This window comes from Amphiprion ocellaris, chromosome 18 (genome assembly GCF_022539595.1).
Source record: "Amphiprion ocellaris isolate individual 3 ecotype Okinawa chromosome 18, ASM2253959v1, whole genome shotgun sequence".
NCBI lineage: Eukaryota > Metazoa > Chordata > Actinopteri > Pomacentridae > Amphiprion > Amphiprion ocellaris.
The window spans coordinates 2,856,966-2,873,830 of NC_072783.1; the positions used below are offsets into that span (position 1 = coordinate 2,856,966).

General features: G+C 38.8%; 1 protein-coding gene across 5 annotated transcripts in view; it reads left to right on the plus strand.

The window, feature by feature from the left end:
- Nucleotides 1-16,865, plus strand: part of LOC111584347 (corticotropin-releasing factor receptor 1) — a 120,875-nt gene that overhangs the window by 8,761 nt on the left and 95,249 nt on the right. For all 5 annotated transcript variants that reach the window (XR_008599522.1, XR_008599524.1, XR_008599523.1 and 2 more), the window contains exons 2-4: nucleotides 2,633-2,720; nucleotides 6,402-6,461; nucleotides 6,835-6,960. Coding sequence is in view for 1 of the 5 variants with exons in the window: in XM_023293484.3 (XP_023149252.1) it covers nucleotides 2,633-2,720; nucleotides 6,402-6,461; nucleotides 6,835-6,960 (274 nt within the window). In the remaining 4 variants the exon portion in view is untranslated. The remainder of the gene's footprint in view (nucleotides 1-2,632; nucleotides 2,721-6,401; nucleotides 6,462-6,834; nucleotides 6,961-16,865) is intronic.

A 16,865-nucleotide genomic window follows, 5' to 3' on the forward strand; every position in this document is an offset into this window, starting at 1 on the left:
TGAAAATGTATTTTATTCCACATTTTCAAACTTTAAAATGGGTCTTTTTGACCTGCAGTACGACATGAGGGTTAATGACACAGAAACATGAGGAATTTAAAGCAAGTTTTTCCTCCCTTTTTCAGTCTTAAAAAAAGGGCGACATGTTTACCGCTTTACATCCTGCATTATTCATAGGAATGTTTTATTTAAGGAGGAAACCAGACGTTGGCTTTATAGGTAATTGTAGCTGCCCTATCGCCTCCACAGGGAACCGTCCACACTCAAGGAGGCTTACGCCGACTATAACCTAGTTTGGGGTCAATTAAGGAGGTGCAAACAAAAACAAAACTAATGACATTTTAGGGATTATTCTATGGCCTCACAAACATTACACTCCTATACAACTAAACTGCATTCTCATTTGTGTTTTGAAATTAGAATGCAGTCTGATATATATAGCAGAAAAAGGCTCCCAGGTTGGAAGAGATGCAAAGTCTTTGTAAGAATGGAGGCATAATTCAGCCACATTTAGTTTCACCCAGGAGACTGAGGTTCACATCCCATGTGGGACTATTATTCTTGGACTTAAAGGTCCCATATGGTGAAAATCCATTCTTATTAAAAACTTGGAAGTGTACAATGAACGCTGTGAGAATTTAAAAATGCTCTCTGCTGCCATTCCTCCAGCACCCCTCATCTGTAGAGCCTCACAGCTTTACGAGCCAGTCAGAATTTATTCAGTTTCTACAGAATATGTGCATAATCAATAGCTGTCAAGCTAGAAATATGAATAGGTGAGCCATTCTGAATGAGCAGCTGCCTCTCAGTCCACCAGCTTTATTTACTTTCCAGAACTGCTTCTGCTAACTCTGAAATGTCTTAGTCGAGGAAAACACATGAAATCTGCTGCTGGGTCAATACGTAATTGAGGAACTTTTGAAGTATGTGGGATATATCTTTATACATTTTTATTAAAAGTAAAAAAAAATGTTTTTTTATGTTCACAATGATCATGTCTTTACAAATTCCATCATTATTTATTATGGAAACACTCACTTATTAATAAAAATGACTGGATATGACTAAAATGTCAACTAAATAACAGTCTCAATTTAATACTCACCGTAAACTCACCGTAAACACAAGTTAAAAACAGCGTCTGTTCTGTGAATTCAGTGGTATTTCCATGTAAAACGATCGCTCAGAGGCAAAGTTAGAAGCCCTAAAAAAGTCTGTCACACATTCATTCACACCTCAGTCAGCTGTTTTGCTCTGCACATGCAATCTCAGACGCAGAGAGAGTTTTCTTCCTGAAGGGGGCGGGGCCAACAGCAGCTCGATTGTTTGTAAAACACAAAAACAGCTTTTATTTAGAATAAGACAAAAACCAGGGCTACAGTCACGTTAAAAGGAACCATCTTTACAGTATTTTGAACGAAAAAACTAAAAGACACATCCTGGGGACATGAAACTTTTATTAACCTGCCAAAAACAGGCACATTATTGGATCTTTATGTTTCATTTTCACAAATTTTTTACTTTTTCAGCTATTGTTTGGTTAGATTTAGGCCACAAAACACCTCAATTACCACACTTTGGTTGACACTTTCACAAAGTTAACTACTTATTAGAAGCTTGGTTAAATTTAAGCACCAAAACTACACGTCTGCTAGATGAAAGATGTTTAGCATGTTTGAAGCTTCTCCTTCATTCTCTTGATTGTAAAGGGTAATGAGTCCCACCACATCTATTATATGATTGGTTGGCTGAAAAAGGAGCCTCAGAAAAGCAATAAAATAAACACCAAAGACATGCTGATTAGATAGTTGTTTGTGATGCGTGACAAACGGCAGAAAACAAGTTTCCCTCATAACGAGATGTTGTTTAGTTGTGTGTGAACATCATTTTGTGGCCTGACGGACGCTGCATGTGTGCCAGCAGTGATTCCGTGGTTTCCGGATGTAACCAGCGCAACATGTAGCACAATATTTTTCTTTTTGCGTCGCCAGCCTCCCTGGTTTGGAGAGTCTCCAACATAGCCGCTGGGCCAGGCCGGAGGAAATCCAGTCGAGATCAAAGTGTGTGAATGAAATATTAATCCGAACACCGAATTCCACTTTGCTGTCATTTAACAGAAGCGTAAATACAGGTCCTCTTGTTTTCTATTTTGGTGGAGCAGATGTAATCCTGTGTTGTCGTCATGGCAGGAAACATGCCAAACCAGACTGTCTGTCACTTGAGACCCAGCACATAGAGTCTACTGTAGTTTCATAATTATGTGCATTATTCAATGTTTACTCCTTTTTCTGCACAGTTGCAAAGTAGGCTAACGGCAACTGCACAGCTGGAAATACTTTGAATGCAACATTGCAATCCTTTAAGAAGCCATTTCTGTGTATGTGTGAACATGAAAGAGTGTTGGTGTGGGGGGGGCGAGTGATTACAGACTACAAAGAGCTCCACATTAGGAGGCGAGTGGAACTGTTAATGCATGCATCTGCTCAAGGGCACTGAGGGTCTTTGAGTTTGATGCATCTTCATGTACTATACATGAAGGAATGAAAGGAGCACAGGATTCTGTAGCAGGACATAATGTTAATATTTGATTTGCTGATTAAACCTGACCTCTGTGCCTCTCCTCTGTTTGCAGGTGTGTGCCATCGTAAGCGTCCTGCCGTCGGCCTCTTTAGCAGATCTGACATGTGAAGCTCTGCTCATGCTGTCGGGGAACGTCTCATGTAAGTTGAGGACAAACATCATATGGATTTCTTTTACAGCGCCGCATCTACAGCAGCCGCTACAAGCTCTTAAAGGGCGCTTATTCCCTAGCACAGTCCAACCTGTGTACTCAACCTGTTCCACTGTTAGTACACTCGCGGTGTCGGATTGATTTTCAGTCTTTTCCATCTCACGGCCATAACCACTAAATGTCAAACCCTCATCCTCAGTCACAGCTTTCCCCCTGTGGGGTATCAGCAAAGCGTCTTATCGTATTGCCCCTGCTCCTTGTACACCTCACCAGTACAGTGATAGTTGGAGATTCAACACTTAAAACCGCAGCACACACCCAGAGAACACACAGCCATGCATAAATACGCAGGGATGATGCGCTTGTTGTTTGTCCCGGGCTAGACTCATAAAGATGCCTCAGGTAGCTCTTAAAGAGTTATAATAATAATGCTCTGTTGGGATCCTGTCACCCTGCTCTGTAGGCCTTTAAATTTCAGTCCAACCAAGTTTCAGGAAGTGTCAAGAAGTTCTACAGCTAATGGGTATTTTTATTCAGGTTTTTTAGGAAATCAGTTCAGTGTTAAGAAAAGAGTTCATCATCGTCTCATTTTGTACAAACAGTCAATAGTCCAAACCTTTATTAAGCTGTAAAAACTAGCAAATTCTAACACTGGAGAAGCTAAAACCACAGAATTTCTGGTGGTTTTGTTTGACTGAAACATGAATAAATGAGTTAAATAACTGCTCAGCAAGTTGAAAATTTAGAAATGTACATACTGCAGGTACGTCTGTAACACTGGAGTATACTTTCCAACTCCACAAGTATACAAACTTCACAATAAACCCAAAATTAATGTCCACGTGCGCACTACAAAAGCAGTAGTTTTTATAAATGCCAATCTACCACACATGTATAAAACAGAAAAAACTAAAAAAACAAGTAACACGCTGTTTCCACGTAGCTTTGTTCATGGATGCGAGTCAACTAGAAGTCCATTAATTCCTATGGGAACCTCCACTATCTCCACGTTTCCCTTATCTGGTTTTTCTGGTCCACAAGTACATTAAAATAAAAGAGCCTAAGTAACTTGGAAAACCTACTTAGCAGTTGCTAGACCTAGTTGGCAGACTTTGTAGATGTGTAACTTTAAAAACTAGCTAGTTTACCACACAATAGCTGTGTAATGTGCAGAATGCATGCATAATGAATCACATATCCACAAACAAAATATCTCACAAAACTGGCTCCACACCTGGCAGGCCAACCTCCTAGTTTACCATCATGCATCATCGGTGCATATTCCATAAAACTGCATCGTAAAAAGGGATAAAATTAGCCTCGCTAAATGGCTGCAGTGAAGTCTACAAGTGTTTACATGCACCAAACACTAGGGGGCGGAGTTCGCATAGTAGACAGAATTACAAATACCAAACTAGAAAAGCGCTCAGAGAGCACAGTACTCCACCAAGATGTTGCACTCAGCACATGCATGTGTTCTGAATGTGTACGTTATGTACAGATACCGAATCACGTGGCCTAAATATGTAGCAGGTGGTGGGAACTGATGGGACTCAGAAACACCCCCACAATTTAAACAGTTGTTCCTTGGATCATTTCCAATAAGTCCTCAGTGGTGGATTTGTAGTAGGATCACAATCATGTGATCTCCAGCAGGCAGCTGATGTAGTGTTCACTTGTTGTCATGGTTACATTGACATCGTGCCGCTATCTGGCAATGATACAGGAATCTTTAACAAATCCGTAGATCCAGACTATAAGCTGCATCACTGCCAAAATCTAATGAGATGTTTCCTGTGTCACTTCTGAACTTCCCTGAAAATTTCATCCAAATCCGTTCTTCCGTTTTTGAGTAATGTTGTCCACACACAGACAGACAGACAGACAGACAGACAGACAGACAGACAGACAGACAGACAGACAGACAGACAGACAGACAGACAGACAGACAGACAGACAGACAGACAGACAGACAGACAGACAGACAGACAGACAGACAGACAGACAGACAGATTCACGTACGGCGATCGTCACAGAACTCCGCCGCATTCCTTGGCGAAGTAACAAAGCTTTGTGGAGACGATGTGTTAAACTTTACGTATATGCGATTACTCAAGGGTCTAGCAGGGTCCAGATAATGTAAATTTAGTTATCGGCCGAAGTCTGCAAAAGTCCCCGTATACCCCTTAGCATAACAAGGATGATAGCGTGCATGCTCAGTCGTCATGTGAATGCTTAAAGCACATACATACAACCTGTTGTGTATGTACGCAACAGTGTCTTCAAAGCAAACCTCTATAAAAGCAGTTTAATACCAACAGCTAGGCGTCCATGGTTGTCAACAGAGTATAATCAAGGCTTAAGGAACAGCATCTGTCTGCTTGCTGTGGAAGTTATTTATAGCACAATTGATTTACAGATGTTTACAGCTTCCCTGACTTTGCTAAAATGTAATAAACACTTCAACGTCCCAAACAGGGAGTAATCAACTGAGCAGCTAACCCAACACTGAATTAAACAAGAATTCCAAATTCTCTTTGCTGTTAATATTTCCACGCAACATGTGGTGTCACAATAATTTGTCCCATTTGTTTTTTAAATACTATTTCCAGCCCTCACACTCTGAAGCCCTTCAGTTGTGATGTTAGTTAAGTCTAAGAGGGCCCTATAAATCTGAGAGTCGTAATGCCTCCACATGTCCAGACTTTCCCACGTTTCATTCTGCTCAATCTGCAAAACTAATGTTGACATCAGACACCAGGAAACAGCAGATAGTAAATAAACCTCCATTTGCAGTGCAATGTTTCTGTATTGTGTAATGCTGTTAATTAAAGGGAATAAAATGACAACAAAATGGCAGGACCAACTGTATATTTAGGTATATAGAATGAAAACAAAGTGATCATTTTAAGATGTTTTGAAAGAGAGATGAGATGTGCAGTAGCTATACGAAAGCGTTAAATGGCTTTCTTACTGTTTGTCAGAAGCATGCTAGCAGTTTCCCCGTTTCCAGTCTTTATGCTAAGCTAAGCTAACTGATTGCTGGCCGTAGGCTTTATTTTTAGTGTAAAGACATCAGAATGGTATCAATGTTCTGATCCAACTCTTATCTAGAAAGTAAATACCCATATTTCCCAATGTCAAACACTCTTATTATCATTGTTTTCCTCCCTGTGAGGAGCTTTATTCTGTCACCAGGCCTTTAAAATAGGTGGTTTTAAGCACATGAACTTATAACCAGTGTTTTTATTTTCTTCTTAAGATGACAGTCTCTGCACATCTTTTATTTTCTCTTGGATCCATTAATTTTCTCACCCTTTAAAGGTGTGAAAACCCTGGTTAATAAAAGAAAAAAAAAACTAATGAAAGCTTCAGAATAAAGTGTCAACTTTGCCCCCCAGAACATCCTTATTTCCGGATGTTTTGTATCTGTGTGTTCTTGAGTTATTACAGAAATAATGGCCTGCCCCCGGGGGCATGTCTGGATTCATATTTGCTGCTACCATCCTGTTATTGCTCGGGGAAAGGTCTGTCACCAGTGTTTACTGTTGCCCTTTAATGCTCACCCTTTGTAGCTGTTAAGCTGAATCTAATGAGATTTTCATAGCCTCTACTAAACCGGGCAAACAGAGATTGAGGTTATTGATGAAGCTGTCTCTCTGGATTGCAGTACAGTCCTTGGCCGCCTCCTGGAACCAGACCCTGAGCAATGCCACGAGCCAATGGAGCGGTGAGTTGGACACGTTGCTCTTCTCAAATGTGTAAAAACTGACTCCCCACACACAAAGTAGAGTTGTTGTGGAAAACCCCACGTGGGGAACAAGTTAGATGTGAACACAGATTATAAGGACTAACATCAAAGACAAGAACAATGCTGGAAATAGACTTGGAGTCGTGCCACTGGAGACGACGCTCGGCTCAGCTCGCCAAAGCGCAGGAGTAATCATTAAAACCTGAGCACACAAACAGCTTATTCAGCTCCACAATTTATTGCCCAGATCACTGGAGCATTGTCAGAATTTCAGGCCGGCTATATGTAGTCCTGCGCCACGCCGGGAATGTGTGCTCGTCTGCGTCTGACATTTCTGTCCGCCACGTTTCAGGCTCGGGAATCTACTGCGACACCTCCATCGACGGCATCGGCACCTGCTGGCCCAGGAGCAGCGCCGGCCAGATGGTGTCACGACCCTGTCCGGAGATGTTTTACGGTGTCCGGTACAACACCACGAGTAAGTCCACACACGCCGTCAGCTCCTGCCAGCAACAACCACACACAATAGATTAAAAAAAGATTTAATTTCATCCCCCCCTCCCACCTATCTTCCTCCCTCTACTCAACTTCCCCTCGGGCAAATCCTGTTTACATAATTGTGTATACAGAAATTAGCATGAGCATACAAATTAGCGAGAGACACAAAAAGTGTAAAAAGGAAAAACAAACACGTGTACACAAAATAGGACTACTGCAGACAATAAAGCATGAAGAGCCAGAAGAAAAGGAGTTCAAAACAAGCACCTGCTGTGATAATGGTGTTTATATCTCAGATTAAATGGTGAAAAAAGCAAAGATAATCTCATAAAATGACACTTAAATCACTGCTGTGTGAAAACATTAAGCACATTAACTGTATGGGATCCCTCAAGTCGATTGTTTTCTTCGTTTTGTGTGTTAAAAAAATTCCATATTGCAGCAGCTCACATTCAAATAGCCTCAGATGCGACTTTAAAATGGCATAAGCTGCTTGCATATAAACTAAATTTAATACATTATAGAGTTTTTTATATTGTAAGAGATCCGAGCAGTGGGGGATTAAAATGATGGAAACACTGTTAGACATCCACGTGTTACAGCAGGAACAGGAGAAAAATGTAATTATCAGTGTTCATACTTACTTAATTTCCAGTAAAATGTACACTTTGAAGCTTGATCTGGGTCTCAGAATCACAAAGCTTCACCTGTGGTCACGGGCAGTGTCTCCGTATGTGTTTCGGTTGTGGTTTTTGTAAAAGTAATAAAGTGGTTCAGGTTTCTGCTCTGGTGCCGAACTGTTGTTGAACTCGTCCGTACAAAAAAACCTAAAATCTCTTCTGAAGTAAATTGCTGCAGACAGATGTGCTCTGTAAATTACATCCCGTGCACTCTTTTAGGAGAAAATCTGCTCCCAACAAGGCAAAAATAAATAATTTATATATGTGGCATGGCTGTATGTCTGCTGATCGGTACATTACCCGGCAGCAGCAGCCACGGCTTGAAACCGAAGCCGATGCACAAGTACCTTAAAGTGCGCAATGCCACTAGATATCAATAGACTAAAAGCTTAAAAGCGTTTTGTTTGCCGGACTCCCAGTGTGCTGCACAACAGGTATGTGTCCCTATCGATGACAGAACAGGTAACAAACTGCTGTTTTGCTGTTTACACACTCTCCTACTAAGCAAAGAATAATTACTGTGCTGTTATAATGCACCATTTGTCAAGATTCCATTCAAACTACAGCGGGTGTTTGAAACCGAGGAGAAATAACAACCAGTTAAATTAGGAGGAAAGCATTCCTTTCAAACAATAGCAGTCCTAGTAGTGAGATTTACTGTAGTACAAAGCTGGCACTGTTTCCTTAGAGAGTAAAAATCTCTGCAGCAGCTGATGACGACAAAATAAGGCAGAAGTAACGTGGTCAGATTACTTCAGTCATGTGGAAACGGGCCAGTTTTGCAAAGTCAAATGTTGAACAGACCAGCTGAGAACGAAACAGCAGGGAAATGGGACTAATCTGTGGCTCTTTACATGCAGATGTTACCACCCATTCCCTTCTAATGCTCAGCAAAAAAAAAAACAGCTAACATTAGCGCCTCTCTTTCCAGTAGGGAAGTCATAATACCAGAAATTTATTACTTGGTACCACAACTACTGAAATGACACAATTCTATTCAAATAATAATAATGCAGTTAATTCATTTTAAAATTTATCTTTCGTTAAGAAAGAACAGTGTAAGTAATGTAATGTTAGCCACTCTGTTAGCTTAACCAACATTATGTGTCACATTATCTGCCACGTTAATTCAGACAACATAATGCTAGCATAAACAAGAAAACATTAACCCGCACCTTACTCTAAGCAAGATTACATTAGCTGCTGTGTTAGCCTAAACAAGAAAACATTAGCCTGCACCAAGATTACATTAGCCTCTATATTAGCCTAAACAAGATAATGCTAGCATAAGCAAAACAAAGATTGTCCCTATGTCAAAAAATATTGCTAGCTGCTTTATTAGCATAAGCAAGATAATGCTAGCTCCTATGTTAGCGCAGATTAGCCACTCAGCCTAAAAAAACTGTTAGCTGCTACACTGACCCATACAATATAGCATTAGCTTCTACGTTAGCCTAAGCAAGATTTTGCTAGCTGTTTCATTAGTACAAGCAAGATAATGTTCGATCTTATGTTAGCCTAAACAAGATAATGTTTTCCATTATGTTTGCCTGAACATGATAATGTTAGCCCCTGCATTAGCCTTAACAAGATGCTGTTTGCCGCTACGGTTTTTCTAAACAAGATATCTGCCACTGTATTAGCCTAAATTAGATAATGTTAGCCACTATGTTAGTCTAAACAAGGTAATGTTACCATTATATTGGGTATTCAACAAGATTATGTTAGCCACTCTGTTAGCCTAAAAAAAGTGTTAGCTGCTACACTGAACCAAACAATATAGCATTAGCTCCTGCATTAGCCTAAGTAAGACATTGCTAGCTGTGTCATTAGCATAGGCAAGACAATGTTAGCTCCTATGTTAGCCTAAGCAAGATATTGCTAGATGCCACAATAGCCTAAACAAGATGCCTCACATTATATTAGCCTAAATAAGATGTTAGCTGCTATGTTAGTCTAAATAAGGTAAAGTTGCCCAAAATATTTGCTTAAACAAGATTATATTAGCCACTCAGCCTAGAAAAGTGTTAACTGCTACACTGGCCCAAACAAGATAGCACTAGCTGCTACATTAGCCTGGAAAAGATTATTTTAGCCCCTACCTATGTATCAGCAAAATAACATTAGCGCTATGTTGACCTAAGCAAGATATCATTAGCCACTATGTTAGCCTAAATAAGGTGGTTAACCTTTGTGAATGTGGTTTGTGGAGCATTGCTACATTAAATGCAGAGGTCACAGTTCATAGATGGTAACGGTAGCATTTTTAAAGTGGACATTTTGACAACAATTTACATAAAATTCAGCAGTACCGACTGAAACGCCTCCTTTTGTTGTAAATGACAGCGTTAGCATTCAGGCTTTTTGTTGTGTGTAATTTGTGCCTGATCATACTTTAATCAGAATATCTCAGTATGTGATGTGTATTGTGTGAGTTGCTGCAGTTGTACTTTGCACCGTTGTTCCACATGTACCTCCTGTACTTTTAATATTTTCAGTCCTGCAGAAGAACAAGTTCTAAAATGTTGACATCAACTTGGTATCAGTTATTGTGACATCCTGACTTTGCAGTGTCACCTTGCATGGCAGGACAATGTCAGGCGTTGTCATTTTAAGCCTGGATTTACTGGGACACTGACATCAATAGATTCCAAGTACGCACCATCCGTCCTCAAATATTTTCAGTTGTAGCATTGCCCTACTATTTGCTCTTGTTGCATGGCTGCTCCTGTAATTACTTTACAATGTTTACAACATGTAAAAGCATAACAGCCGTGGGGAAACAAGAGAAATCACTAAGAGTCACCTAAAAACACACAGATAAATAACTAAATATCATCACACAGTAACTTAATGAAGCTTTATATGTTTACAGTACTATTAAAAAGTGGATTTTGATGACTGTGAGCACAAGAAGAGTCTAACTGTGGGATTTTAAATTAGGTACTGTGCTCCTATAAAGCGTTTTCAGCAAAATCATAAATAATTTATTTTAATGAAAACATTTACACAATGCTGATGAGAGCAAGTCAAGTTCTGTGTACAGAAAATTCCCCAACACCAACAGCCTTCCTGGCAGCGATCCTTATCAAGTCTGGATGTGGTCCGTGATGCGTATCTATGTAGGACACTGCAGCACTGTGAAGGTAACACACACGCCACCGACAAACAAACCTACAGTGAGCACAATTAACTTCATTTATGGGACGAAAGCCGACATGTTTCTTGGTTCAGTTAAAGTCTAAACCCACCGCAGGAGACACTCGAGAGAGAGAAAGTGAGCCGAGGCTGTAATTCAGCAGCGGTAATTTGACACTGTGAGGTTCATTTCACCTTTAGGATTAACATAATCTCCATTCAAGCATAGCCTAAAAGCCTTAAAAACCACTGTCCATCAGCTGACTGTGCCAGCGAAGGTCAGCGCCTGAGTGAGTGTTTGTGAATGAAGCTGAAAGCCAGCGAGGATGACACGACAATAGAACAAAGGCCGCTTTAAATTTAAGCCGTATTTTTAGCATTGATTCATTATTAATAACCTTTTTTAATGTCAGCAGCACATTCAGTGACACACCTGAGCTGTTGAGCGTCATCCCATGATCTAAGCGGTTCGTTTTCTCCGCGCAAAGTATTGTTCGGTTCAGAGACAAACAATCAGGGCGACCTTACAGCGTCGGTTAATGACGTGCTAATTCTCTATTACCATTCGAGGTCCTTGTGAGCTGAATGTGGCGGTTTGTTGTGATGCTGTAACATCGAGGACACAAACTCAAGGCTGCAAGACTTTTATTTCACAGTGATGTTATTCAGAAAGCACACAAAACTCTGAACGGATCTGAAGAAGTTCAGTGCAGAAGCCGCACAGCGTTGTTTTAATATATAACCCTGCAAAACTCATTTCCATAATTTGTACAACATTATATCTGATCATTGGCTTCGGCTGAACACCGAAGACTTGTAGTAAATGGAGAGTCGGGTTATTTCCTACTTTTTGCACCAACTTATGCAACATTTTCAGCCTTTTCTGCATCACTTTATGTTGGAAATGTCTTTTTTTATGTCAAGAAAAACACAAAATTCAGCCACCAGGTAGCAATTCAGAACATAATGGACCAGAGCGCTCAGTCCTTATGTATTGTTTTCCAAGATTTATTCTCCTCTCGCTCAGCTTTTCTCATTTAATGCTATTTTTATGATATTATTTTTACTTGAGGGAACGAATGCATGTTCACATTTTCACTTTCAGCAATAATAGTGGAGTGATAATACTGTAGCTGATTTTTTTTCTTAATGGCATCAACTCATATCATTTAAAAGCATAAAGTCTCACAATTCCAATACTTTTAACTGTTTATCATTACAAATCCTATATGAGCTTGTAACCCCTCATCATTTACATCCCTTTTTACTTAAAAAGACTAAAACTTTGCATATATTTAATTAGTTGTGCCACCATAGACAACAGAAGAGGTTACACAATACCATTTTTGCTGTGTTCACACTCATATTACAATGTAAACAACTGTTTAAACTTGTGTATTTGTATCTTTAAACTGCTAAAAGTATTGGAATTGTGAGAATTTATGCTTTTAAATGATATGAGTTGATGCCATTAAGAAAAAATGGTATTTAGTAACCTTTTCTGTCGTCTATGGTGGCACAACTAAATATTTGCACAGTTTTAGTCTTTCTAAGTAAAAAGGGATGTAAATGCGACAGAGTTAAAAGTTCATATAGGATTTGTACTGATTTACGTGTAACCTGGTGCTGTTTTAGCAGATAGAATTGTCTGATAAAATCACTGTGCAACTTCAGTTTGGCCAGTGAACACATGATTCTGGCCAAAATGTCACTATTTCTTTGATGAGTATTGAGATCATGATTATTTATTGATTATTTCAAGTTTTGCTTGCAGTAAGACAGCCCTACTAGTTTTTTTCAGCAAATTTACCATTTTAATTATAGTGCTCACCTCCTTCAAATTTACCACAAATACACACTTAGCTCTGTCTAATACTGTGATTGGTTTAAAGAAATACAAACGAGCAAGAGTTTTTTTGTACTATAGTAGAATCATAATGAAGTGGAGTCAGACCATTCTGCATAACAGAATGGTTCCCCTTAAAATACGGTTCTTCTTAACCTGAATTCAGTGCATCTTCTTGAGAAAAAAATATCTATAATATTGCACTCAAAACATTGCTGAAAATCTGCTTCTTGATGAACACTGTACACAGAGAAGCTTCTAGTCTCCACTCAGTTACTGCAGCAGCTCATAAAAGTGTTTGAATAAAAGTTATCCACTTTACAGTCCCCTAAAACAGCCAGAATATCCAGACTAGTAACCTATCACACAGAAAATTTCAAGTTTTGTTGGCAGTAAGACAGCCCTGCTAGTGTTTTTTTAGTAGATTTGCCATTTTAATGACGGTGCTCACCTCCTTTTACACAAATTTATCAGAAAAACATGCTTAACTCTGCCCAATAGGACTGCAATTGGTTTAAAAAAAATACAAACAAGCCAGGATGTTTTTCTTCTAAAACAGAATGATGAGGTGGAATCAGACCATTCTACAGAAGAAAGTGATGTGAGATTACATTAAAATTAACACTAGTAGGATAATGAAGTGCAGTCAGACCATTCTACGGAACAGAATAGTTCCCCTAAAATATGCTTTTTCATCACCTGAATTCAGTGCGTCTCCTAGAGACAAAACGAGAGCCTCAGTTATTATCATTCATTTTAACATCATTATTACTATTTATTGATTTAGATTTGGTTTATGGCGGTAGATTGCAGGTATAAGTCTTCCATTAGTTGCACATTTCACGCAGCTTTCACCTCCCTTTCTGCTATCGAAGTCCTACAAGTTTTCAAAATCTCCTAAAACAACCACATCCTTCAGACCAGCAACCCACTGAACATTAGTGTATGGAAAAGTTTGCCTGCAGTTTGGCAGCCATGCTAGTTTTGAAATATTTTTTCAATGAATTTTCCATTTTTATGGCAGTGCTCACTACGTGTCGACAAATTTACCACCAAAAAACACACGCAACTCTGCTCAATAAGACTGATTGGTTTAAAGTACAAACCAGGGCGTTTTTCTGCTATTGGTGAGTGATAATGAGATACAGTCAAGAACTCAATGGTGCAAGATTTCATTTAAATAAACAGAGCACTTTATTCACTTCCATATTGTGCCGAATCCTGCTAATGTACCAATTTTTGCGAAATTCGCTGGATTTTGGTTGATTTTTTTGTGAATGTTCTTCAGAAACATTTTTAACATTTCTTTTTTCCACAAAGAATGTTCAAAGATTTCCCAAAAATGTTGAAAATGTGGACATCAGAAGTTTCACTGTGAAAATATATTTTCCTCCACATTTTCAAACTTTAAAACGGGTCAATTTTGACCCACAGGACGACACGGGGATTAAATAAAACGTTCTAATGTCCGATTTCCCCAAGTTGAGACCAAGTAATTTAATTTACATGGACTGTTTTGTAGGAATGAAGCCTTTTAAGAGTTAACATCGAAGTCAGTCATGTTCATTTAACTGTGGGAAGCCAACACTGATCGTGAATATTATCTGATTAGTTGTGCAGCTCTGCCAGCCGAGGATTAGTGCTCCTTCAGGTGCTCCACATTAATTTACAGCGTGATGTCTGACACTAATTTCAACACATTCCAGCGACGAAATGAGGCGACGCCGGTCAACCGCGAGCACATGTTAGATGCTGTGATTGGGATTTGGTGTTTCTGCAGGAAACACTTTGTCAGCTTTTATAGCTGAGAGACTGGCTGTTTTGTGGAGGTGTTGAAAAGTGTTGCCTGCAATTTAAGAGAGCCTGACATGCCTGAGCGCTGTGATTTTATTTATTTATTTTTATGGTCTGAACCAAACTAGTCACCAAAGAATGTGGCCGTACAGGCTGAACAGGCTGTACCTAATGTGTTTCCACTCCATTTCACCGCTGACTGATTTGCTGCCACCAAGAGACAAGGTCTTTATCAGTTCCTGCTGTTCAATGCGCCGTACAGACAGAGCCTTTTAAAGCGTTTTCACACGAGCGCTGTTTTACTGGAACTTTGGGTGTTATCCTTCATGAGAAAATGTCTTACAGAGGAGTTTTTAGAAGCAAAGTTAAAGGGATTTCTGCTCTTAAAAGATCAGCTTGTACAATCTTTGGTTTTCTCAGATCGTCCTCCGATACGGTCCAGTGCAGCCGCGAGAGGCTTTTGCATAAGCTGCAGAATTCACTACACTTTCTTCACGCTTTAGAGAGAGTTTTTATGGTTTGTCTCGGCTCACAGTGAAGGAGAGACAGATGTGTGGTCTGTTTAAACGTCTTTCTGGGGATTTGAGCACAGAGAAAAATGAGAAAAGTTAAAACCATGCAAAAATCGTGCACTAATAGGGGCTTTTATTTGAGTTCTGCAGCAGCCAAACTGTCTTTTAGTCCATTCTGCACTTCTGTAGCTTCAAACTGAAACATGTGACAATGAATTACGTAGAGAGACAGAAGCAATGTATTTGGAAAACAGATCTGTTAAGGTGGTGAACGATGGTGAATAAATACTATTTATTGTGGTGTCTGTGAAATTTCAGATTGATATGTCAAGAACTCGTAGATATATTTCTGTTTAAATTGCCTGTAGAACCACTTTTAGAAGATTTTTGCCCTTTGAAATGCGTTTGAACTAGAATATCTCAGGAATTATTGAAGATAAAAGCTGCCTGGAATCTTCACTGTTATTTCTCATCATTTCATTGATTTAGAGTCCAAAATATTGTCATTTATTTGGGAAAATTTATCATTATAGGGGATCAATAATGATGATTAATTACCATTTATTATCAGAACTATTCTATAAAGCATTGTTCGATCAATATAGTTTTGCAACCACAATTACAAAACAGATTAATAACTTGATAATTAAAGGATATTTATTAGAAGAAGAGAGAAAAGCGAGCGAACAACATATGTATTTGCGTCTTCATGTACAGCTTTTGTTTTTCATGTGCTTTTATAGTGCAGCTCTGCAATAACAACCAGACATGATGGGAAACATTCTTTGACTATAGGGGAAAAAAAGGGGTCCTGAAGAGATCCCATATTTATCATACTTGTAAAATGACATACAGAGTAGTTTTTAGCTTTTTAGGAATTCCCCTTTTCCCTGTTTCTCATAAAACTCAGCAAATCTGCATCGTGTTTCATTTTTATCTTCTTCCATACGATGAAATGCTGCTTCTTACATATTAAAAATGCATTTGCTGCATCTAAATCGGAGTCATAAAGGTGAATATAAATCAGTTTCAGTAGAAAAAGAACAGGAAGACAATGAAAAATACATGATAATATTTCAGACTCTAAATCAATGACATAGTAGGAAATAACAGTGAACATTGTAAGCTTTTATCTTTAATAATTCCTGAGATATTGTGGTTCAAACTAATTTCAAAGGGCAAAAAACCTGCTAAAAGTGGGTTAAACAAATGATCTCTCAGACTTTTTGACATATCAATCTAAAATTTCACAGATACCATTTAAACATCCATAGTTTTAAAGACATAAATACATGTTATTCTCTCCCTTTCCTCTATTCTGTTTTGAAATTTTTTTTAATTTTCAAGTTATTAATTTAGCTGTTCTGTTTTGTAATCCTGTTACAATTGTGGTTGCAAAGCTATCTTGATCCAACAATGTTTTATAGAATAGTTCTGATAATAAATAGTAATTAATCGCCATCATTGACCCCCCTGTAAAGATAATCTTTTCCAAACAAATGACAACATTTCAGACCCTAAATCAACAACATGATGAGAAATCACAGTGAAGATTCCAGGCAGCTTTTATGATTAATAATTCCTGCGATATTGTAGTTCAAACTAATTTCAAAGGGCCAAAATCCTGCTAAAAGTGGGTTGACGGGCCATTTAAACACAGATTTTTTGATATATCAATCTAAATTTGGTGCACTGGAATGGAAATAAATGACAGGAAGCATAAAGAAAAGCAGTTTAGAAGCATAAAACAACAAAAGAACGCAATGTCATTGCAAAAGAAATGGGGAAAAAGGAACAAGATTGCACTGTAGCCATCAGAGCAGATTATTCCAGGTGAGCTAGTTTGTACAAAGAGTGCAAACAGCAGCTATAAGTGTCACAGTTGGTCTGAACTGCCAGCTGATAACACCACGAG